Source organism: Spodoptera frugiperda, chromosome 22 (assembly GCF_023101765.2).
Source record: "Spodoptera frugiperda isolate SF20-4 chromosome 22, AGI-APGP_CSIRO_Sfru_2.0, whole genome shotgun sequence".
NCBI classification, from domain to species: Eukaryota; Metazoa; Arthropoda; class Insecta; order Lepidoptera; family Noctuidae; genus Spodoptera; species Spodoptera frugiperda.
Window position 1 is genome coordinate 393,814 of NC_064233.1, and position 23,967 is coordinate 417,780.

Genomic DNA, 23,967 nt, shown 5'->3' on the forward strand with positions numbered 1-23,967 from the left:
GGTACATTACATGCAAGATCGCAGCAACGAGCGCACGTCTGTTAAACTCGCTAAACCAATTGTTTACTCTTCGCAGTTTAAACCAAACTTTCTAGTTTAGTTAAAGTACAAACAAGTTTCTTGTATTCTTTCTACGTGTTATCTGTTTATTGTAAAGTGGTGTTGTAATTATAAAATTTGATAAAAAACAAATTTTCGTCGTCGATAATAATATAAAGTGTGCGGTGTTTGATTCGCGAGTTAGTCCTTTGTACTCTGTTCTCATTGGCAGTAGTCGGTTTTTTTCGAAACCAATTTCGAAGTTGCGTTTTGGGAAAAGTGTTTTGTTTTTTCATCGAACGCGAAAAGTGTTAGAAAGGTTTGTTTATATTATTATTATTTTTATTGATTTAAATACCCAATTACCCCTCTCCTTTTCCAATCTTCCTAATCCCCGATTTCCTAACAAGTAATAAATTCCTAACCCCTAAAACCGCTAGTACCGGGCGGTAACGCACTTGTAACGCCTCTGGTGTTTCAAGTGTCTATGGACGGCGGCGATTGCTTACCATTTAGGTGATCTGTCTGCTTGTTTACCGGCTTATATCATAAAAATGATTTTTCTCTGATGGTTGTGAAAATTATGTTTTTGTTTTCTACTAGTTTTACAATACAACAACAAACTTCTACTAAGATTTGAACTTACAACTGTAAAAAGCGATAGCTTATGACATGTAAAGTAGATATCTTTGTAAGTAAAACTTTAAACATAAAGTATGTATTAAGATTGTATAAGTAAGAACACAAAGGGACTTACAAATCCTTTGTTCTTAACTTAATAACATTATTTAACAATAATAATTCATAATAATATCAAAAACGTATTACATTGCCCCCTTGTCGCTACATGCTAGCGGCCGTTTCTGGGGGCCCATTAATTGAGTTTGCGAGTCACCCCCTGCCTGTTTATCCGTATTTTTCAATATTGATAAGGGGCAGGGGCCATAGTCCCCATAGTTAACCGGTTAACTATTCCATAGCCACCCACACCTATAACCCAATCATTTTTCTTCCATTAGCACAATAGTCCTGCATCAGCCGGGGATTGTCCTTTGGTGTACTTCCATAGTGCATACAGGGATAATCGCCGGCTGATGTCCCATTACATTTAGATTAAAATTGTTCAACGGGCCTCTGCGAGTTGGCTTCGGCCCCTCGTACGCCTTCCAAAGGTCCGGGACAACACATGGTAAATATCCCGTCTCGAGTTCTAATATTAAAGAGACTGCTTACCGTCTTGATTATAACAAAGCGTAATGTTATAATATCGTCTTTAAAATATATAAAATGATTGCTTTAAAATTAAGACTGTGTTTATAGGTAGAACAGTTGTTATCTGCCCTCTGCGTATGAAACGAATATTATAATTGTCTTATCAATATTGTAATGCGGTGTTTGTGACACCCAACTGGGACTGGCGGATATTTTTTTATATCTTCACGCCTTTTATCCCCGAAGGGGTAGGCAGAGGTGCACATTATGGTGCGTAATGCCACTGTATAATGTATACCCACTTTTCGCAATACAATTTTTCGTAGGTAATATACCTACGAAAAAATTTTATATTAATAAACTGCCTCGTTGCTCGAGGGGTCGTAAGTGTGACTGCTGGACAAGGGGTCTCGGATTCGATTCCTAGGTCAGGCAAAAGTAGGTATTAGGCAGTAGGTAATGCAAAATTCTTGAATCATATTACATTAAAACATTGAAAACTCTTGGGCCATAAATGTCAAGAAAAAAAGAGTTCTGTTAATATTTATATTGTATTTTTTTAATCTTAAATTCTCTTATAATACTAGCTTCTATCAACTGCTTCACCCATGGTCCCGTGAAATAAAAATGTCGTATGTGTTATTCCAGACTATAATCTACCGCTATACCAAATTTCATCCCGATGCCTTTAGCCGTTTTGCGTCCGTTTCAGATTATCGCAAGCAATGAGCTAATTATGTAGGAATTCATTCTAGTGCTTGCTTGATAGATCTAAGCCTAGACCAATCAGCAATTGATAGTAATCATTGATCTAATCCAGCCCAAAGTTAATTGTGCGTAACGTATTATCTTATTATTTTTCATAAGTATTTTAATCTATGATTGTAAAATACTAAAGAGGCCTACTGTCAACAGTAATCTTTAGTATGAATTTCCTTTTCATTTAAAGTAATCGAAACAAGTGCGCATTCGACGCCATGATTGGCTGGTTAATTCGCGTCAGCCAATCAGAGCGATCGCACACGATCTTAGTTTCGTTTTCGTCCAACGTAAAGGAAACGCGTGGAGCTGCAGACTACCTAGCGGGTTTACCGGGGCTCCGGCTCGAAAAGCAGGAGTAGGAACGGGGTGGTTTTTAGTCAGTAAGTCTGACGCTCCCTCTCGCCTCGCCCAAGGCGCGAGAAGTCATTGGATGATTTTCCCCCTCAAAATAAGCTATGCTACAAAGATGTAACATTAGCTAAGCTGTGAAACTATGTGACCGTTTCCACAGATACTAAGCTAAGTAGCTGTGCGAGAAAGATGCGCAGCTTGATTTTGCTATGTATCGATAGTGGGGTAGCCATCCATAGCACGCATCGTGATTAGCCAGCGTGAAGAATCAACCAATCAGAGCGCCAAACGTGCTCCCGTTTTTATTTCGTTGAACGTAAAACAAACTCGTACTAAACCCTTGGTAGTTGTTACAAAAATACATAAAAATCCTCATTTCGCATTGTATATTAGCCAGGATTGACGTGAACAAAGTCACAAGTAAAACACTAGTTGTTATTAAATAATACTAACCCCACTGGTTCTGTCGTAACAGAACAGGCTCACGGAACAGGATTGCGCGGGTTCAATCACCGGGTGATGTAAAAACTGTGTGTAGCGGATTTTCTCTCGTAAAATACTTTGTTTTGTGTTTATATACAACAATGTAATATTTTATGTTATACAAACTATTATAAAGTACTAACTGTTGCCCGCGACTTCGTCCGCGTAGAATAATGACTTCTTATCAGAAATCATCAGAATCTGAAGATTTGATTGTATTTTTCTAAAATAAAATATATTTTCTACAATAAAACTAGCCTACGTTACTCCTTAGTACATTAGATACCTGACAATAAAGAGATGCGCTTTGTAGCTATGCTACGAAGATGTATTTGCTAAGCTGTGAAACTATGTGTACCGTTTCCACTGATACTAAGCTATGTAGCTGTGCGATGGAGATGCGCCGCCGCAAAGTAGTTGCACGATCGCATCTACCATGCGCAGCTGGAGTATGCGATGTATCGATAGTAGACAAGCCATTTATAGCACACATCTTTCCATATAAAAAACATAGCTTAACTGAGTCCATTTCCACCATTTCTAAGCTATGTGTACCAATGAATATGATTGGTAGAAACCAAACGCATCCACAGCAACGTAGCATAGCACATATCTAGTAGAAAAGCATCCTATACCGTTTGTGGCTCAACCAATGTGACAATCCTTTTTAGATAAATTTATGATTTCCGTATAGAATTACTGGTACTAACATAATCAGGAAATGTTTACTTCATGATAGGCAAAAAGCCGACCTTTTGCGCTCATTCCTTGCACCGGCCTTAGGCAATCGGATGCCTAGACCTAAAGATCAGTTGCTAAACAAATATTTATGATAATTTTCCTGCGATTAACTCGTTGGTTGGCACTTATAGCTACTACCTAGAATAGTTAAATGTCCTAGAGTTCATGTTTTGGTTGGGAAAAGTACTATAGGGTTTTATCTATTAGTGGCCACTGCTAACCAAAGGTGTCTTCTCACACGGAGAAGGTTTGAGCATTAATCACCACGCTTGCTCAATGTGGGGTGGCGATTTCAAACTTACAATTAGAAATTACTAGGTATCTTTACAACGTCCGGAGCTGCGGACAACGTAACAGGTTACTGGGGCTCCGGCTCAAAGCAAGAGACAGAACGTGGTGGTTTTTAGACAGTAAGAGTCTGACACTTCTTCTCGCCTCGCCTAAAACGGAAAAGACATTGAATGATGATTGAAATTTGGTAAAAATCGGCAAAGCCATTTCGGAGGAGTGCGGTTACTAACATTGTGACGTGGAAATTTTATATATTAGAAGTAAATAATAATTCAAGCAAAAATTTTTTTTATATTAGGTAACTTTATATACTAATCTTATAATCTTAAAACTGAATATTTGCGTAAATATAATGCTCTTATCAATACCTGTATAATTAGTATTACTACGTCGCATTGCGTCGTGTTACCAACTGATGTAATTACATTCCACCAGTGATGTATTATGTAGCTATGCTACAACGATGTACTAGTTAAGCTGTGAAACTATGTAACCGTGAGCCGAGCTGAGTAAGATGTGCTACGAAGATGCGTCGCCGCAATGTAGCTGTGCGACGAAGATGCGCAGTTCGAGTGTACAGTGTATATATAGTAGGGAAGCTATCCATAGCACGCATATTTGTATAAAAAAACATAGTTTAGTGGAATCCGTTTCCACCAGTGCTAAGTTATGTGTATCAATGAATATGATTGTTAGCAGCCAAACGCATCCACAGCAACGTAGCATAGACACATCTCTGGTGATTTGGAGATGATGATGATGAAAATAATTGTTTATCGCCTCAATTTTTTAAGCCAGGTTGCGAACCTTCTTTTTACATACATACAAGCCAAATTGAGAAACTCCTTTTTTGAAGTCAAGTTAAAATTTGCATGTATCACATAGAAATATCTTTTCACCCAAATAGGTAGAAATATATAACCACCTTATACAGACTTACTGAGAAAATGTACAGTAGCAATTTTGAATTTGTTTAAATAAATATAATTATGATTTCTTTTTTTAGTGAAACACGCCTCTAAACGATCTGACGTATCACCTGATGGTAAGCACTCGCCGCCCTTATGGACACTTGAAAAATTAGAGGCTTTACAAGTTGCAATTACCGAAATTTGTTGGGAGTTAGGAATTTAAGGGTTGTTGTTCGGGAATGGGGATGGGGAATGATTGGGATCAGGGGGAAATTGGGCCTCCGGTATACACTCACTGGACGTGGACGAATGCACAACTGCAAGCGTTGTTTCACGTCGTTTTTCTGTGAGGCCGTGGTATGAATCCGGTCGAGCCGGCCCATTCGTGCCGAAGCATGGCTCTCCCACACTTATTGTATTTTGTTATTTTGTTGCAGTATACACCATGGACGTGGAGAATGCAAACTGCAAGGTGAAGGTGTCGCAGTGCGCTGACATGGAAGTGCTACCTATTGAGAAGCCATTGAAGATTGATGTGTAAGTATATTATGGGTGAGCAGAGAGGTAGCTCTTTCATATGAAAAAGAGTGACTTATGGAACTTCTTGCTCGTTCTTCTTCATAAGAATCTACACTTTGGAACGAGCAAATAGAGCAACTAGAGGACTGACCGACAGACAGACGTTATTAATATTATTATATTTGCTTTGACGTTCAAAAGTGCCTTTGTGGTCTATTTGAAATAAATAATTTTGACTTTGAATTTTTATTTTAATGTCCGTCTTGTAGATTATTTATACTATATCAAAAAATAGGTGTCTAATAATTAGGTGCGTATTTTTACATAATAACTTAAGACAGAAGGTCCCTTAAACAGGGATTAAATAAAATAACTTGGTATTACATGAATCTCACAACGTTTTACGGTAGAAAAAGTAAGGTGCGAGACTTGGGCTTTTTTACATGATGTTTTTGATAGTATTTCTTTGTCCTAAAATTAATGAAATATAAAAATACTAAAAGTAAGTGACCTCAATAAATAATCAACTAAAAGGGTCACATTGATGCAATCAATTCATAATCGATACTTATCAATTAAAATCGAATACAAACAATCGATTTAGTAACCGATTAATCGATAACTTTTTTGTTACAGCGAAATTACTGGGTTAGAGAAATTGATTGAGGAACTACACAGGGTGTTCTCACACGACCACGTTAATGTACAGGATGTCCAGAAATTGATGGCCGGATATAAGTCTGATCCTAAAGACTGGAGCAAGTTCGCTAAATTTGACCGTTTTAGGTAAGTCTATTAAATATTGTTGTTTTGTTCAAATGTTACGCACGTTAGTCGATTGGTCGCAAGTGCGATTGCCGGACAAGGGGTCTCGGGTTCGATTCCCGGGTCGGGCAAAGTATTACTGGGTTTTTTTCTGTTTTTCGAAAATTTCTCAGTGGTTGCACGGAGTCTGGAAATGTGCCCGGTATATGGCAATAGGCTCACACTGTTACATAGGACTTATAAAACACCTGGTAAAAAGTGGGTACACATTGTATAGTGGCATTACGTGCCATAATGTGCACCTCCGCCTACGCCTTCGGGGATAAAAGCCTTTTCGGCTTGAGGCTGCGTTGCATGCATGAGAAGCAGATATGCTATGTTTATTTTTATATCCATACTTCTATACTATATAATATTATAAAGCTGAAGAGTTTGTTTGTTTGTTTGTTTGAACGCGCTAATCTCCGGAACTACTGTTTCGATTTGAATAATTCTTTTTGTGTTGGATAGTCCATTTATCGAGGAAGGCTGTAGGCTATTAAACATCACGCTATGACCAATAGGAGCCGAGCAGAGCGGGTGCATATATTTATAATAATATACTTTCGTACACATGACCTCTCGTCCATCAAGCCATTTTAAGTCAATGATTCACATTCTAGACATTTCGCACTCGCTGATAACTTATCAGTCACATATGACATAGCTACCTAATTTTCCGCTGTTTATGAAGAAAACATTATCACAGGGGGGCTTGTGTTTTTCACTAGTAGACGTGTAATGATAAATTATGTTTACTTATTGTCCATGTGGGGACGTTTCCACCGTTATTCTTCACGTGGGTACTCAAATAAATGTGTTATCACTTATAAGAGTGGGAGAGCCATGCTAGACGAATGGGTCGGCTCGACCGGAGTGATACCACGGCCTCACAGAAGACTGACGTGAAACAACGCTTGCGTTATATTTCGTTGTGTGAGTGAGGTTTCCATTCCCCCTTCCCAATCTTCCCAATCCCCGATTCCCGAACAATAACCCTTAAATCCCTAACCCCAAAAGGCCGGCAACGCACTTGTAACGCGTCTGGTGTTTCAAGTGTCCATGGGCGGCGGCGATTGCTTACCATCAGGTGATACGCCTGCTTGTTTACCGGCGTGTTTCATAAAAAAAACATACACACATCCACAGCCTATTAGTTGCCATTGCTGGCTAAAGTCTCTTCTCACACGGAGAAGTTTTGAGCATTAATCACCACGCTTGTTCAAACCGAGTTGGCGATTTTAAACTCAGAACCATAAACCACTGTTGGACTATAAGTTTTGTCTGCATAGTAGGATTTGCTATAAATTACCAGGCTGATGAGAAATTAGAGTATAACAGGTTCAGGTTTATCAGAGAGCGCTGCTGCCTGGTCTCTGTCAAATGTGTAGTCCCTTAGTCGGTTTTTATGACACCCGCGAGAAGGATAGGGGTGGTGACCTAATGACAAATGTATTCAACTCTGCTGTAACATATACGTTTTTAAACTGACATGGTCACTAACACTATTATTAGAACTTATGACGGGATATTTACCATGTTTATTCACTTTGGTGAGTTTCCGATATTTCGGCATTGTTGCAAGCGCCATGATCACGGATTAACTGGAGTACTCACCAAAGTGAATAAACATGGTAAATATCCCGTCATAAGTTCTAATAATCTGCTGTAACATGACGAAAACAGCTTTATTTTTTTTAATCTTCTTCATATAAATATCAGTGAATTGCGGACTTAATGCCTTGAGGCATTCTCTGACAGTCAACTATAGGGAAGTGCAGAAAAATGTAACGGTTGATGCAAAATCAGATCATATAATCACAAAAATATAAATGTTTTATTAAAGGTTAAAATAAGATCACTTGCTTAGGTTAGCAACAAAAATATTTGTTCAGACGTTTTTATCGCTACCGATATCAGGTGGAAAAATGATCCGTTCACTTGAACGTATAATAATATATATCTTGAAGTATCAACAGTAAACAATGAAGATTAATTTATAAAAGAGATAATTCATTTATAATTAACTAGCGACCCGCCCCAGCTTCGCATGGGTGCAATGGTGATATATTATGCATGTATTATACATATAAACCTTCCTCTTGAATCACTCTATCTGTTAAAAAAGCCGCATCAAAATCCGTTGCGTAGTTTTAAAGATTTAAGCATACAAAGCGACATAGTGGAGATTTCAAATTATAATTAGAAATTATAAACCTAAGTTTCCTCACGATGTTTTTCTTCGCCGTTTATCAGTGGTGTCTAAAAATAATCTTAGAAAGTACATATTATAGCTCAGAAAACGTCACATTGGTACTTGCCGTTGGTAGGTTTTGAACCTGGATTCTTGCAGTCTATATTTTTTTATGGAACAAGCCGGTTAACGAGCCTATACATCACCTGATGGAAAGCAATCGCCGCCGCCCATGGACACTTGAAATACCAGAGGCGTTACAAGCGCAAGCCAAGACTTTTGGGGAGTAGGAATTTAAGGGTTGTTGAGGAATCGGGGATTGGGTCTATTGCGGATAAATATAAATATCATGTAAAATATCATCACATTTTAACGGAACCTGGTGGACGCTGGTAACGGAGCCTTCAATTTTTATGCTGGGGTGGGCATGCATCAGCCATCCACGACCATGCTGACTCTCACTGTTTCATGAAACTCCTCAGTGGGAGCCTGGAGGAAGTTAGGTAAGTTTTACATTCAATAACATTAGAACTTTGAAGTAACGAAACAATGTAACCAAGTATATGGCAATAGGTGTACCTCCTATTATGTAGGGATTATAACACAAATGGTGAAAAATGGGTGTACTTGGTATAGCGGCATTATGTGCCGTAATGTACACCTCTGCCTACCCCTTCGGGGATAAAAGGACTGACGTTGCGTAGAACTTAAGACGGGATATTTACCATGTTTTTTATTATAGTTTCCGATATTTCGGCACTGTTGCAAGCGCCATGATCACGGATGACTGAATGGTAAATATCCCGTTTTAAGTTTTGACATCATGTTTTAAAAATGTCTTTTCTCCATTATAGTTTTTTTACTCAAGGAACCTGGTGGACGCTGGTAACGGAGCCTTCAACATCATGATCCTCTGCTGGGGCCCTGGGCATGCATCAGCCATCCACGACCATGCTGACTCTCACTGTTTCATGAAACTCCTCAGTGGGAGCCTGGAGGAAGTTAGGTAAGAGTACATTCTATAACATTAGAACTTTAGTAGTAGTACGAAACCTGGAATTGTGCCCAGTATATGGTAATAGGTTCTACCCCATATTACATAGGTTTTATAACACAAATGGTGAAAAATGGGTGTACATTGTATAGCGGCATTACGTGCCGTAATGTACACCTCTGCCTACCACTTCGGGGATAAAAGGCGTGACGTTGCGTTTGAACTTAAGACGGGATATTTACCATGTTTATTTATGTCGATAAGTTTCCGATATTTCGGCACTGTTGCAAGCGCCATGATCACGGATGAACTGACATGGTAAATATTCCGTCTTAAGTTCTAAATGATAAATGATATTTATTTTTGCAAATAGGTTACTTTATTACACTTTTAGACGTCAATCTCTCAAATAGCTAGATACGGCCGGCATTTCTTATCGGACTACTCTGAGAAGAAATTCTACTATTTGTGTTAGAGACCATGTCAGTTTACCAACTTGTATTACATTCAATGATAGTTTTTTATGACATAAGCCGGTATACAAGCAGACTGATTACCTGATGGTAAGCAATTGCCGTCACCTATGGACACCTGAAACACCAGAGGTGCTGCACGACTTTTTTCGTTCTAATCACACGATTGCTCCTTATTCAGTGCAGATAATTATTTTTTTCGATTTGTAGCCGCGCTTGAGGCACGGTATTTGATATTTATCTGGGCGGTTAAAGGGGTAAGAAAGCCTCAAAGCTTTTGTTTTTAATTGCGAAAATGCGTCACAAATATTATTATTAGAATGAAGACTAGATAAACAGAGTATAGTTTTGAAAACAAGTGCTTCACTCGTCACTAGTTATCGTAAACAGGGTGACGAAATTACAATAATATTTATTGGGATCCTTATCTTAATATTCACGGTTTTCGCTCTAAAATGGGGTAGGCAGAAGTCGTAAACGTCAAATTGAATTGTCCGTCAGTCCGTACGTCGGAGAAGTTAGGTGTTTGTCCTAAAGTGTAGCTTCGAATACAAAAGAACGAAAAAGAAACTCCATCGTTACTTTTTACAAAAAATGTTTTTTTTTCAATCTCTTTGATTGATCCTTTACCTATCATGTATATGTATGTATATATGTTAGAACAATGAATCGAATACAGACACAGCATAATATCAAAATTAATGGGAGAGCAATATTTTCACGCGACGTCACGGCATTTATACCCGAAAGGGTAGGAAGAGGTGCACATTACGGCACGTAATGCCGCTATACAATGTACACCGACTTTTCACCATTTGTGTTATAAGTCCCAAGTAACAGGGGGTGAGTTAATTGCCATATACTGGAGAGCAATATTATAATATAGGAAGATGATCTCCACGTTTTGATTAGAAATTGCACTTTAAGTCTTTGACTGCCAATAGAAAACTGTTGAAGGCAAATCCTCCGCTAACGTCGGTCACCGGTGACCACCACGGCGTTCAATGTGTTAAAATATATCAAACCTGTTGTTAAATAAATAATTTCTAGAATAACAACATGTCCTGACATTGCCCCGCCACAATAAACAATAATTGATAACTTGTGAATGTGTATAACTATCAGATAACAATCTATACATGAAAACACGAATATACGAATATTATAAATACTTCACGAATTTTCTACCAAATAAGCTTCGAGTTGCATTTTATTTTTTTTCTTATTATATAAAAATAATTATTACTGGGCTTTTTTCGGTTTTTCGTAATTTTTTCTGTGGTAGTACGGAGTCCGGAAATAGTGTCCGGTATATGGCAATAGGCTCACCACCTATTACATGGGACTTACAACATGAATTGTGAAATGTGGGTGTACACAGTGGCAGTAATTGGGCAACCTCACTCACACAACGCAAACATTGTTTCACGTCAGTTTTCTGCTCGGCCGTGGTATCACTCCGGTCGAGCCGGCCCATTCGTGCCGAAGCTTAGTAAATATTTCTGACTAAAAAAGTAAAGGATTATCTCATGTTATGATGTTATGTTATATTAAATTGTTATGTTATTACCCTATATCTTATTTATCGAAACGTCATATCGTATACAACTGACGTAACTTAGAAGTGGGACACCACCCGACCTCTCTACTGTTGATATATTTCTTTATCTACAATTTACGCATGACCAAATATTGTTTTTGTAAAATCAGTTTTTTCTGGATTTTGTTTTATCAAATTTTAATGAGGTCGATAGTGTTACTAACCGCAGTGAAAGAGTGGTATTGACTATGTCTTCTTTTTCCACGGGTATCATAAGAGTAAACTAAAGGATTAAGCATTTATAATAAAGACTAAGGCATAGGCAACAGCATTCTCCGATAAAAAGCTTTATTTTTAAGTGGGGGAAATGATTAAATGAATTCTCTTGCCTTGGGAGACTCTTGCTTTGACAGGCTTTGACCAATTATAAAACCACCCCGATCCGACTAGGCTTCAAGATTGGGCCCTGATAAAAAGCAGACCTCATCTGATAGTAAGAAATCGTCGCCGCCAATGGACACCATTGTTACATGTGCGTTGCCGGCCTTTTGGGGTTAGGAATTTAAGGGTTGTTGGAGAATCAGGGATTGGGAAGATTGGTAATTGGGCCTCCGGTAACCTCCCCCACACAACGAAACAGAACACAAGCGTTATTTTACGTTGGTTTTGTGTGAGACCGTGGTATAACTCCGATCGAGCCGGCCCATTCATGCCAAAACATGGCACTCCCACACTTGCACATATTAAGCAAAATGCTTTGACTTTTATTTTGAACTCCATATACCAGCAGTAGATGATCCGGAGTTGCGGCCTACCTAGCGAGTTACCGGGGCTTAGGTTCGAAAAGCAGGAGTAGGAACGAGGTGGTTTTTAATTACTAAGAGTCTGACACTCCCAAGACGAGAAAAGTAATAGGTTGAATTTCGCCCCTTTAAATAATAAGCAGTAGACGATAAACTATTGATGTTAAACAATAGCAAGAATTCACACAACATGACTTACAGAATCCAGTTAAAACTGCATCAGTAACTATCGTAGTTAAGTTGAATGCGTTCATTGTGCCGGCGGGTGCCGATAGCTCGATAGCTGTGACCGGCGGTAACCTTAACTCAGACAGATCATTCATTGGCTTGATTGAGAATGTTCTGCAGTAGTTGATATCGAAATTTTATTATTTACGTGTGGTATAATTGTTTCGTTGGCTGGGTTTGAGTGGTAAGATTATTTAGACTCGCTGGCCGAGTGGTTGCAACGGCGACTGCTGGGCAAGGGGTCTCGGGTTTGATTCCCGGGTCGGGCGAATAATACCAGTATTACTGAGTCTTTTTCGGGTTTTCGAAAATTTTTCAGTGGTAGCACAGAGTCTGGAATTGTGCCCGGTTGGCAATAGGCTCACTTCCTATTACACCGGACTTACAACATAAATTGTGAAATCAGACCAGTAGTTCCAGTGAGATTAGCGCGTTCAAACAAACAAACAAACTTTTCAGCTTTATAATATTACTCTGGGTATTGTGGTGGTGTCTAAATAATCTTAACTGATAGACAGTGGTGACTAGTCGATATATTAAAGAAGGGCCAAATTAAAAGTACCTTTAACCGACGTGCATGCATGAAAAGACTGATGTCTGTTGATGAAGCGAAAGAAGTGTGTAAGAACCGTAGCAATTGGCGTTCCATTGTCTCTGCCTACCCCCATGGGAGACAGACGTGAGGTTATGTATGTATATATGATAGACAGTGAAGGAAAATATCGCGAGGAAATCGTTCGGAATTATTCGTTATTTAAGCACAGATTAGAAATCAGATTAGAGTGAGATTAGGACTTACTAAGTCCAAATTCGAAATTATTTCTAATTATCAGTTTGAAATCGCCAACCCGCATTGAATACCAAATTTAGTGGTGACCCGGAGGTTTAAGATACCCGCTTCTCATGCATGAGGGAGCGGGTTCGAAACCTACTAACGGCAAGTACCAATGTGAATTTTTCATTGGTACTTGCTAGGTTATGAAGAGTTTGTTGATTTTCTGAACGCGACAATTTCCGGTATTGCTGGTTCGAATTGAATAATTCTTTTTATATTCGATAACCCATTTATTGAGAAATAAAACTTTACGCAACGATAAAATGGAGCTGAGCAAAACTGCACAGCAATACCTACTTTTTTATCAATAAAAAATAAAATGTGGTGTAAATTAAGTCATATACGTTTCTACTCCATACGGTATGTTGCTAATGCCCGATTACTCAAACGCTACTCAATTTTAAGACGCTCTCAAATGTAGTTCTGTCCTTATCAACTCTTTATAAAATGACAGAGATAGCACGATATTTAAGTACAACTTAAAATTGAGTAGCGTTTGAGTATTCGGGCATAAGTATATTAAAAAATCCTTTGTTTGTTACAAAACAACGCGAGTTCATTGACACCGATCAATAACAAATAACAACACAAACACTGAACAAAAAAAAAAAACAACTAATTATCATCATTAATCGATTTACAGATACGAATGGCCTGAAAACGTTCAGCCGGAAGTCATGAAGGTCTTAAACAACAACAAGCCGCGAAGAAAATGCTGCTCAGAGAGCCAAGACTTGCCTGACAGCGTATCCGAACTGAAAATCAATGACAGCTGTCAGTGTGACAGCTGTCAGAGCAAGGGTGACAGGTGTCAAGTTGACAGTGACAGGTGTCAAACGAAAAGTGACAAGTGTGGGGAGAGGAGAGAGGATTATGGCAGTGATGGGGAGGAGGGCTATGATGCTGAGGATATGAAGGTCAGAGGGAGGACCAGAATGGAAATTAATGATGTCTGTTATATTAATGGTTAGTTGAAGTTTATTTTATTTTTGTTTTAGTTTTAAAGTATATTATGTAGTGTGACAAATCACATACTCGTACTACCAATGTGTAGAAGGGCTAAATAATTCCGGAACTGCGGACTACCTAGCAGGTTTATCAGGGCTCCGGCTCGAAAAGCAGGAGTAGGAACAGGGTGGTTTATAGTCAGTAAGAGTCTGATACTCTGTCTCGCTCAAGGCGGGAGAAGTCAATAGATGATTTATCCCTCCTTAAAAAAAGGTCTTATTAGATAATTTGGGATCAATTCCCAGGCGAAATGCAAATATTCTGTCGTGCTATTTTTACCTTTTGTAATTATAAAGCTAAAATTCTGTTTTAGTTTTTGCTATATAATATTTACACAGGCGTTAATACATACATAGATTACTCGTATGAAAGTCAGATCTATATATATACCTAAGTAATTCATCAAATATATTGCTATCTATCTTCCATTGGGCAAAGCATAAATCATTGCGTAAGCATACTGCACGATAACCGCGGTGGCTGGGTTACCGGCTGCCGCGCAGCATGTAGCGGGCTCGATTCCCGCACGGAGCAACTCTTTGTGTAATCCACAACTCTACCGGTCACTTGTGAAACTAAAATTTGCCATACAAAAAATGTACGTCGTCACTAGCGACTTTCGACAAATACTATTGCTTCAAACTCACGGTAGAGGTACTGTATACTGTGTAGTGTGTTACAAGAAACCTAACCACATTTCATTTATTATTTCCAGACGCCCTCGGTCTCCACAGAGTAGAGAACCCGTCGCACGTGGACGGTGCAGTATCCCTACATCTCTACTGTCCCCCATTCGACAGCTGCCGTGTATTCGACGCTAGGACCGGCAAACCGACACAAGTTAAAGTCACTTTCTGGTCTATGTACGGAAAGAAGATTAAGAGGGTATGTATTACTTGTTTATTACTTACTAGCTGACCCGGCAAACTTCGTACCGCCTCTAACATATTTTTCTCACCTTTCAAACCTTCCCTGGACTTCCACAAATAATTCCAAATCAAAATCGGCTAAATCGGTTCTGCCGTTCTCGAGTTTTGGCGAGACTAACGAACAGCAATTGATTTTTATATATAGAGATATCACATAATGTAATTTAGGGACCACTGAGTCTAATGTAATTTAGACTCCATATCAATGGGTCTTGAGCTTGTAGGCTGTATCCCACTTTAGTTGTGTTATGAGTCCCATGTAGTAGGTAGGTCTATCATCACGCAGTATGTATAATTTATTTTTGAGCTGACGGATCACCTGATGGTAAGCAATCGCTAACTCCCGAAAAGCCAGCAAAGCACTTGTAACGCCTCTAATGTTTCGGGTGTTCTTTGGCGGCAATTGCTTACCATCAGGTGATCCATATGCTCGTTTACCAACTTATAATCAGAAAAAAAATATACGAATATGTATACCATGCGTGTACTCCTAATCTTGTACTGACTGACACTATTGATCTGTATACTATTGATATTGGACTGTACACTATTGATCTTCTTAGAAATCTTAATTTATTTCTTTTTGTATTTCCAGGTCATAGAAGCAAATGAGGCAGCTGACAGCCAGTGACGTCACCAACTAATTTAATTAAAAGTCACAACACTAAAACATTCCAGTCAATTATTAATTATTTTGTCAAACAAAAAGAAAAGTCAAAACTAAAAGTTGTTGAATAATTTTAAAAATTAATTGCTAATTAATATTATTATTAAGTTAATTAAATGTAACATCTATCTATTATTAATGTAGTGTAACATATCGTTTATAAATAAATTGTAACATAATTATTTGTAATATTAAATTCGTAATGTTTGTTATTTTTATATTATATTATAGGTGAAGCAAATGTCCAAAGTAAATATTTTTTTCTTTATTTAAATAATGGTTGTTATTTTTAAATGTTTAGTCCACTTTTGGTCCCTCTGCCGCCAATGTATGTGTCCACTCTGCCTCTAATTATAGTGTATTCTCGACCCCTAAGGGCTGAGAGTGGATTTTTCAATCACATTAAAACGGTAGAAAGGATCGGAATGAAATTTGGAACTGAGGTAGATCATGTTCTTAAATAACACATAGGTTATTTTCTCACACGGCAATGCAGGCGAAGCCAGGCCGAAGCTAAAACAATGCTGTATATATAGAAGTAGTTTAACCCTAAACTCAATCGGGTGGTTTATTCAAGTTACTTTTGAGATTACTTTACTTATTTTTTTTAATGTGGTGCCAAGATTATTTCCTTTTAGTTTGCTACTTAGGGCAATAGAGTTTAAAATATGTTATTGTACAATATTGAAATAAGAGTGTTTGTATATAAGGTGTTCTAAAAGTATCTGCCACGGCTTTAATGGGAGGTACTAATTTTAAAGAGAAATTAAAGAGTCAAAAATAAAAACCAACTAGTTTAATAAATAATAATTCTGAACGGACTAAGATTTGGAACTTGGCGCCATAGTAACTTTTATTCAGCTCAAAATTACTTATCCAATGATGTAACACACATAGCTATTGGAAGGTGGGACCAGGATTTGCATCCTCTTTTACCAATCTTTAAGTCACAACTGCAGATTTGTTTGTTCAGGTGCAGCGCTATGCAATGTCCTTGCATTGTTCTTACATTGCAATTATTTATTTATTTATTTAGAAAAACATGCATAATTTTACAGCTTAAGCCAATACATTATACAGTTAAAATGTTGAAAATTTACAACAAAGAAAAAAAAAGAAATACAATATTTTTAATTACTTAAAACTAATTCATCAGCCATCCATCTTCTCACAAAACCTTAAACATTCACGACATACATCCTTCCATCTCGCTGCGAACAAATCAAACTCTGGTGCGGACGCCAAGAGAGCATTGATCATCGTCAATGCACGAACGAGTGGAGAATTTGCATGCGCGACTGTTCGTTATGTGCATACAGATATCAGAGAAATTGTAGACATATAATATTATTTTAAAAGAGTAACTAAGAGAGTTTATTTCTCGTTCTTCTCCTTTGAAGCTACACTTTGGAACGAGCAACTAGCTTCATTGACGGACAGACTGACAGACTATTATTTATTTCTTCATTTGTTGACATTTCAAAAGTACCTATTTATGGTTTAATCTAGGAATAAATGATTTCACTGTACATTATGGATACATTAAAGTAATTTGAATTGATTTGTTTTGGCTAAGTAACTCTTAGTTAAGAGGTGGTTTAGGGTTATGGTGAAAACGAGCAAAAGTAAGTCAAAAGAAAAAAGTCATTGTGTCATTCAAAAATGAACCTTATATACAAAGTAAAAGGGACCCCTAATGAAAAGCAAGTGTATATTAAAAAATAATTTAATATAATTTAAATTGTGCCTTATTTAATTTTAGACTAGGATAAACTTAACTTAAGACATTAATTACGCTAGAAACTGAGTGAAATTGACAATTTCATATTTATATTTCTTCTACGATACATTTACAAAAATAAAATATTATTTTCTGCAATAAAAAACCTTTTATTTACATTCCTTTCTTTTGCTCAAATAAATATAATGTAACAATTTTAAAAGATTCCTGACTTAAATCACAAATTTATTAATTTATAAATGATAAGTAAATTAAATTTTACATTCAACTTAAATCTCTTCTTGCAACATTGATAAACAATTTTAAAGAGAGATTTAAAGATTCATTTGTAAATATTCTACATTCATGAATTTAAACAGGAACAGTGTAAACAATTCAATTGTTTATTCAATTCAAATTGTTACATTTACACATTGACAATTTCAATCAAAGATAATAATCTATTTTAAAAGGAATAAATATTCATAAATGTAAAGTTTACAACTCATTTACAGAGTGCATTATTAATGTTTACAACCTATTTACAAATAGTAAATAGTTTACAACTCATCCATGGTCAAAAGCTGTTTCATTTCGCTGGTTAGTTTACTCCAAGGCAGGAAGACTTTGACTCCATCGTAGAACTCAGTGAGTTCTACATTTTTCCTCTCACATCCTGCATTGCAGCTAAAATCACACGTCAATGTAACAGGGTTGAAGTGAAGACCATCAGAGCAGGTGACTTGGACCTTCTGGTTGCCTACACAGATCCAGTACTTGTCGCAATCGTCTGAAGCCCAAGGGGCAACATTGCACTCATTTTCGCATGGGTTATTGTCGGCTGGTTGATCACCACCGGGGTTTTCGTTGTCATCGCCTCCTGGTGGGCAGTTACCGTTACCATCACAGCCGGGGTTTTCGTTATCGTCGCCTCCTGGTGGGCAGTTACCGTCGCAGCCGGGGTTTTCATTGTCATCGCCTCCTGGTGGGCAGTTACCGTTGCCATCGCAGCCGGGGTTTTCGTTATCATCGCCTCCTGGTGGGCAGTTACCGTTACCATCGCAGCCGGGGTTTTCGTTATCGTCGCCTCCTGGTGGGCAGTTACCGTTACCATCGCAGCCGGGGTTTTCGTTATCGTCGCCTCCTGGTGGGCAGTTACCGTTACCATCGCAGCCGGGGTTTTCGTTATCATCGCCTCCTGGTGGGCAGTTACCGTTACCGTCGCAGCCGGGGTTTTCATTATCATCGCCTCCTGGTGGGCAGTTACCGTTACCATCGCAGCCGGGGTTTTCATTGTCATCGCCTCCTGGTGGGCAGTTACCGTTACCGTCGCAGCCGGGGTTTTCGTTATCATCGCCTCCTGGTGGGCAGTTACCGTTACCATCGCAGCCGGGGTTTTCGTTATCATCACCTCCTGGTGGGCAGTTACCGTTACCGTCGCATCCTGGGCAGGTATTGCCACCAGGGCAAGTGGAAGACTGTTCGCATCCAGCGTTTTGTGGCCAATCACAGACCTAGAATTAGAAAAAACAGAATTATTAAGGTACGGTTCCAAAAGTATATTTCTTTGTAATTGGTAAGTGCCTAAGTTGGGTTCCCTCTATCTGGCAGAATTTTAATGCTCCGAAATTTGTTTGGCATAACACACTTGGCAGAATCTTCTTTAAACGAATATACATATGGCATAAAAATCATTTAATATAATTATTGTTTTGTCGAATGTTTATATGTCCGAATTTAAAAAGGCATACTTTTAAGATGGTAGAATTTTATTTGGCATAATTACGTTTGGCAAAGCTTAATTTTGCATAATTTTGTTTCACATAACGTATATTTAGAGCGACGATTGTTTGGCATAATTTCACTTGGCATATTAAGAAGATGGTAGAATAAAAGTTAGTGAAGTGACAGAACCGAATCGCTGCAAAACCGACTGCACGTAGTCTTGTCTGCCCTACCCCTAGAGTGCAATTTAAAATCCCGCAGCGCCGGAGCCGTGACAGAAACCATGCTTGCTTGCATGCTGCTTGCTTGCTTGCATGCTTGCTTGCTTGCATGCTGCTTGCTTGCTTGTTTGCATGCTTGCTTGTATGCTGCATGCTTGCATGTTGCTTGCTTGCTTGCACGCTGCATGTTTGTTTGCTTGCTTGCATGCTGCATGCTTGCGTGATAGATGAGTCTTTCAATTATTATGGATATTAAAAGTATGCCAAAAGACGATTCTAACTGTGAACATTCTGAGATGTGATTGTTCTACTTTTTAATTATTATGGCTATGAAATTTATGCCAAAAGACGATTCTGACAGTGAACATTCTGCAATATGATGGTTCTACCTTGCAATTATTATGCGTATCAATTTATGCCTAAAGATGATTCTGACTTACAAAATTATGCGTTTTTAATGTATTACAAATGATGGTATACCAAATGATTTTCTGCGAAATGAAGTTTCTGCCATGCGTTGTTATGCAAAATAAAATTATGACCAAAAAAATTCTACTAATAAAGGTAGACCCGTCTAAGTTAGAAAAAAAATTTGAGATTCCTGCGCCCGTTAAAGGGTTGTAAGTGTAAATGATCATAAATTGTTTACTTTATGGATTTGACAAATAATTTCGATTTGTAATTCGAAATATCAAGCCTGAAAATATTCAAGACTAGGCTATTCTATTACTATACTAAACTGTATTTTTCCATGTTGTATGACAGTTGACACATTGAACGCCGTGGTGGTCACCGGTGACCGACGTTAGCGGAGGATTTGCCTTCAACAGTTTTCTATTGGCAGTTAAAGACTTAAAAGTAAAATATAGTATTATATTTTATCTATTTACCTGAAGAACAGGGTTGAAATGAGTACCAGGAGCACAGCTGGACTCTACTTTATCTCCATGGACGCAGTAGTAGAACTTGCTGCAATCACTCTCATGGGGCAATAGATGGTGGATGTCAAAGTCCGCTGGGCAGCCATTGGGGAGGGGCACGAAGTCATTGTCTCCTGGACAGTTACCGTTGCAGCCGGGGTTTGGATCATTGATCTCAATGCTGCTACTATCGTCGTCTCCTGGACCTGGTTGGTCACCACCGTCTCCTGGGCAAGTGCTGCCTCCAGGGCAGTTGGAGGATTGTTCACATCCAGCGTTTTGTGGCCAGTCGCAGACCTAGAATTAACAATATCAATTAAACTCCATTTGAAGCTACACTTTGGAACGAGCACCTAGCTTCACTGACAGACAGACTGACGGACAATTCAATGTGACGTTTCAAAAGTGTGTAATAGGCATGTTTCCTACTAGTCAAATTCAATACATTTTTTCGAAACGTCAAAAACGATATTTTCTATGAACTTTGTATGAAATACTCTATTATGACGTTATCAGATTTTTACGTCAAATAGCAGACTTATTTCTAGAAATTTAGCTAGAAAAAATCGAAAATTAAGTAGTTCATTAATGAATGAGAGTGTGATTATTTTTGATTGTATTGAAAAGTTGTAATAATTTATTTTTGACCGAGGAATCATCCCTATTAAGGAATAATTGAAATAAATGATTTGACCTTGACTTTAAGTTTTGTTCTCAAAAATTTTCACACGTGATTCCGATAAAACTAAAAAAAAATGCGATTGGATAATCGATAATCGAACGATTGGATGATCATGATTAAAATAAAATGCAATTTTAATTGATCAAAAGATTTCGGCAAAACATGAAAATAAAATGAGTATCGAAATAATTAATCGCAAATTTCAAAGTGAATGTGCTACAATTACTAATAAGTCGGCGTTTTTTACAGGAAAGGGAAAATTGTAGATATCAATCTCTATACTAAATGGGTAGGCAGAGATACTATCGCAGTAATTAATAAGAAAAAAATATTGGATTACTATGTTTTTGTTATCAAATTTTAGATTGTAAATATTGATACTGACATTTTCTAATTAGTTTAAATAATGCGTTTGATTTTTTAATCGCTTAGTTTTTATTTAACATTGCAACGGACATAAGGTGACATACATCGATTGTTTTTTTATAGTTTCATGTCAAATTAGATTTGAATTGTTTTAAGTTAGAGTGAAATATTATATTGTGAAAAGAAGAAGCCTCCAAAGGGGGTTAATTGCGATGGGTTTGTTGTTTATATATGTAATAGATTAATATGTATGTTTAAAACATGGTAAATATCCCGTCATAAGTTCTAATTATAGTGTTAGTGACCATGTCAGTTTAAAAACTTAGATTAATATGTGTTCAAGGATAATTTTGTTATTATAATCTTTGTCTTTAAAAAACAATGCCCCACTCTAGGTTTTTCTCCTGTGTCGTGTGTGCGTTTACAAACATACAAGTTCACATGCACATGACACCCAGACCCGAAATAACAATTTGTGGATCAAACAAAAAGTTGCTCCGGGCGGGAATCGGACCCGCTACACGTTGCACGACAGCCACCGCGCCAAACGTGCAGTCATTAGGTTTTTTTAGTGTGTTTCATTTTATAAAATTTTACGTTCAAGTAGTTTCAGTTGGAGTCATATTATTATATTGTACTTTTATATTATAGAACTGATTTATCCTAATTACTAACAAACTAGGCGAACTCTGTTTCGCCACCAATGACTTTCCCTGTTTTCCTGCTTTTCCTTTATTTTTTTACCTCAATTTTCTTTGCTATAAACCTCACGGAGCCCGAGACCTTTCCAAAGAATGCAAAACCGTGGAAATCGGTTCGTGCGTTCTGGAGATATAGCGTCAGGAAGGAAAACCCGACTTATTTTTATATAATAGACTATTGCCTGAATACTCAAACGCTACTCAATTTTAAGACGCTCTCAAATGTAGTTCTGTCATTATCAATTCTTTATAAAATGACAGAGATAGCACGATATTTAAGTACAACTTAAAATTGAGTAGCGTTTGAGTATTCGGGCGTATGTATAATTGATCTTACCTGAAGAACAGGGTTGAAATGAGTACCAGGAGCACAGCTGGACTCTACTTTCTGTCCATGGACGCAGTAGTAGAACTTGCTGCAATCACTCTCATGTGGCAATAGATGGTGGATGTCAAAGTCCGCTGGGCAGCCATTGGGAAGGGGCACGAAGTCATTGTCTCCTGGACAGTTACCGTTGCAGCCGGGGTTTGGATCATTAATCTCAATGCTGCCGGAGTCTTCCTCGCTTCCAGGGTTGGGTCCAGGATTGGGTCCAGGGTTGGGTCCACCACCACCACCTCCAGGTACACAGTTCACATTGTGCGGCCAGTCGCAAACCTGTAAATAGAGTATAAATAATTGTAAATAGTTTGTCAAATTAATTTATGATTAATTAATTATTTAATGATTTGTAAACTGTTTACATTGTTACATTTTGTTTACAAATGATTAATTTAAAAATTGTTTTATAAATAAATTGTTACAAAAAATATGTTAATAATTATATTAAAATGAAATTGGTTTTGGCTGGTTTAGATTTAATAACAATTATTATGTAGATATGCATGATATTTCGAAATAAATAAAAAATGCTTGGTGTTTATTTATTTCTCCTAATCCTTATCAATATCCCTAATAAAAAGAAAACTACAGTAAGTGATTGTGACTGATTTTTAATTAGATAGGATGTATATTTGCTCATAGTATTTTGTTTCTTAAATAGAATAATTAAAGTTAACCTAAGCTAACCCTTTCTATTCAGATATTAGTTTCTCTTAATCACATCACATCAACAACCTATAAGTGGCCACTGCTGACCAAAGGCCTCTTCTCAGGAGAAGGATTGCTTGCTTAATGTGGGTTAGCGATTTCAAATTTGTAATGAGGAATTATAAGCTCAGCTTTTTTAAATAATGTTAGAAAGAATATATAGTTCAGAAATAGTCACATATTTTGTACTTTGCCGTCGGTAGGTAAAGAGCTTGCACCCTCATGCATGACAAGCGAGCGATCTTAAACCTCCGGGCCACTTCCATTATTTACCCCTCTTAAAAATGGCATTAACAATATTTTCTTAATATTGTAAGGGACAAACATCACGCCTTTTATCCCCGAAGGGGTAGGCAGAGGTATAGATTACAATTTATGTTGTGAGTCCCATGTAATAGGGGGTGAGCCTATGGGCACATTTTCAGACTCCGTGCTACTACTGAGAAATTTTCGAAAAACCGAAACAGCAGCCCAGCAATACTTCGCACAACCCGGGAGTCCAACCCGAGACCCCTTGCCCGGCAGTCGCACTTGCAACCACTCGGCCAACGAGGCAGTCATTATTAGTATTATAAGGAGTAAATAAGTATTATTCAAGAACTCACGCTGCTATTTAGATTTATGAAATTTATAGTTGAGTTATATTATATAATTTAATTGCATGACAGAATGAAATTTGAATTTGCCTCAGAATTTAGGTAACAATGATTTTATTTTTCTTTCGAGCGAAGTTACCGTTTGTATAAAAAAATATTTAT

The 23,967-nt window shown here is 37.6% G+C and overlaps 2 protein-coding genes across 51 annotated transcripts in view; one reads left to right on the forward strand and one right to left on the reverse strand.

The window, feature by feature from the left end:
* Positions 1-17,670, forward strand: LOC118280096 (cysteine dioxygenase). Its single transcript, XM_050702787.1, is given in 7 exon segments — positions 1-358; positions 5,228-5,327; positions 5,946-6,099; positions 9,162-9,313; positions 13,824-14,146; positions 14,904-15,073; positions 15,713-17,670. Coding segments are annotated over 6 exon segments (927 nt in total). The 5' UTR covers positions 1-358; positions 5,228-5,235; the 3' UTR covers positions 15,749-17,670.
* Positions 17,495-23,967, reverse strand: part of LOC118280092 (multiple epidermal growth factor-like domains protein 6) — a 19,605-nt gene continuing 13,132 nt past the window's right edge. Inside the window, exons 6-10 of one of the 50 annotated variants that reach the window (XM_050702723.1) lie at positions 22,457-22,777; positions 20,341-20,667; positions 18,916-19,018; positions 18,538-18,591; positions 17,495-18,483 (exon numbers count right to left, since the gene is read on the reverse strand). In XM_050702723.1, coding sequence (XP_050558680.1) covers positions 18,065-18,483; positions 18,538-18,591; positions 18,916-19,018; positions 20,341-20,667; positions 22,457-22,777 — 1,224 coding nt within the window. In that variant the 3' untranslated portion in view covers positions 17,495-18,064. Of the gene's footprint in view, positions 19,019-20,340; positions 20,668-22,456; positions 22,778-23,967 lie in introns of all 50 variants that reach the window. The other 49 variants (XM_050702729.1, XM_050702724.1, XM_050702728.1 and 46 more) reach the window with 49 other exon arrangements.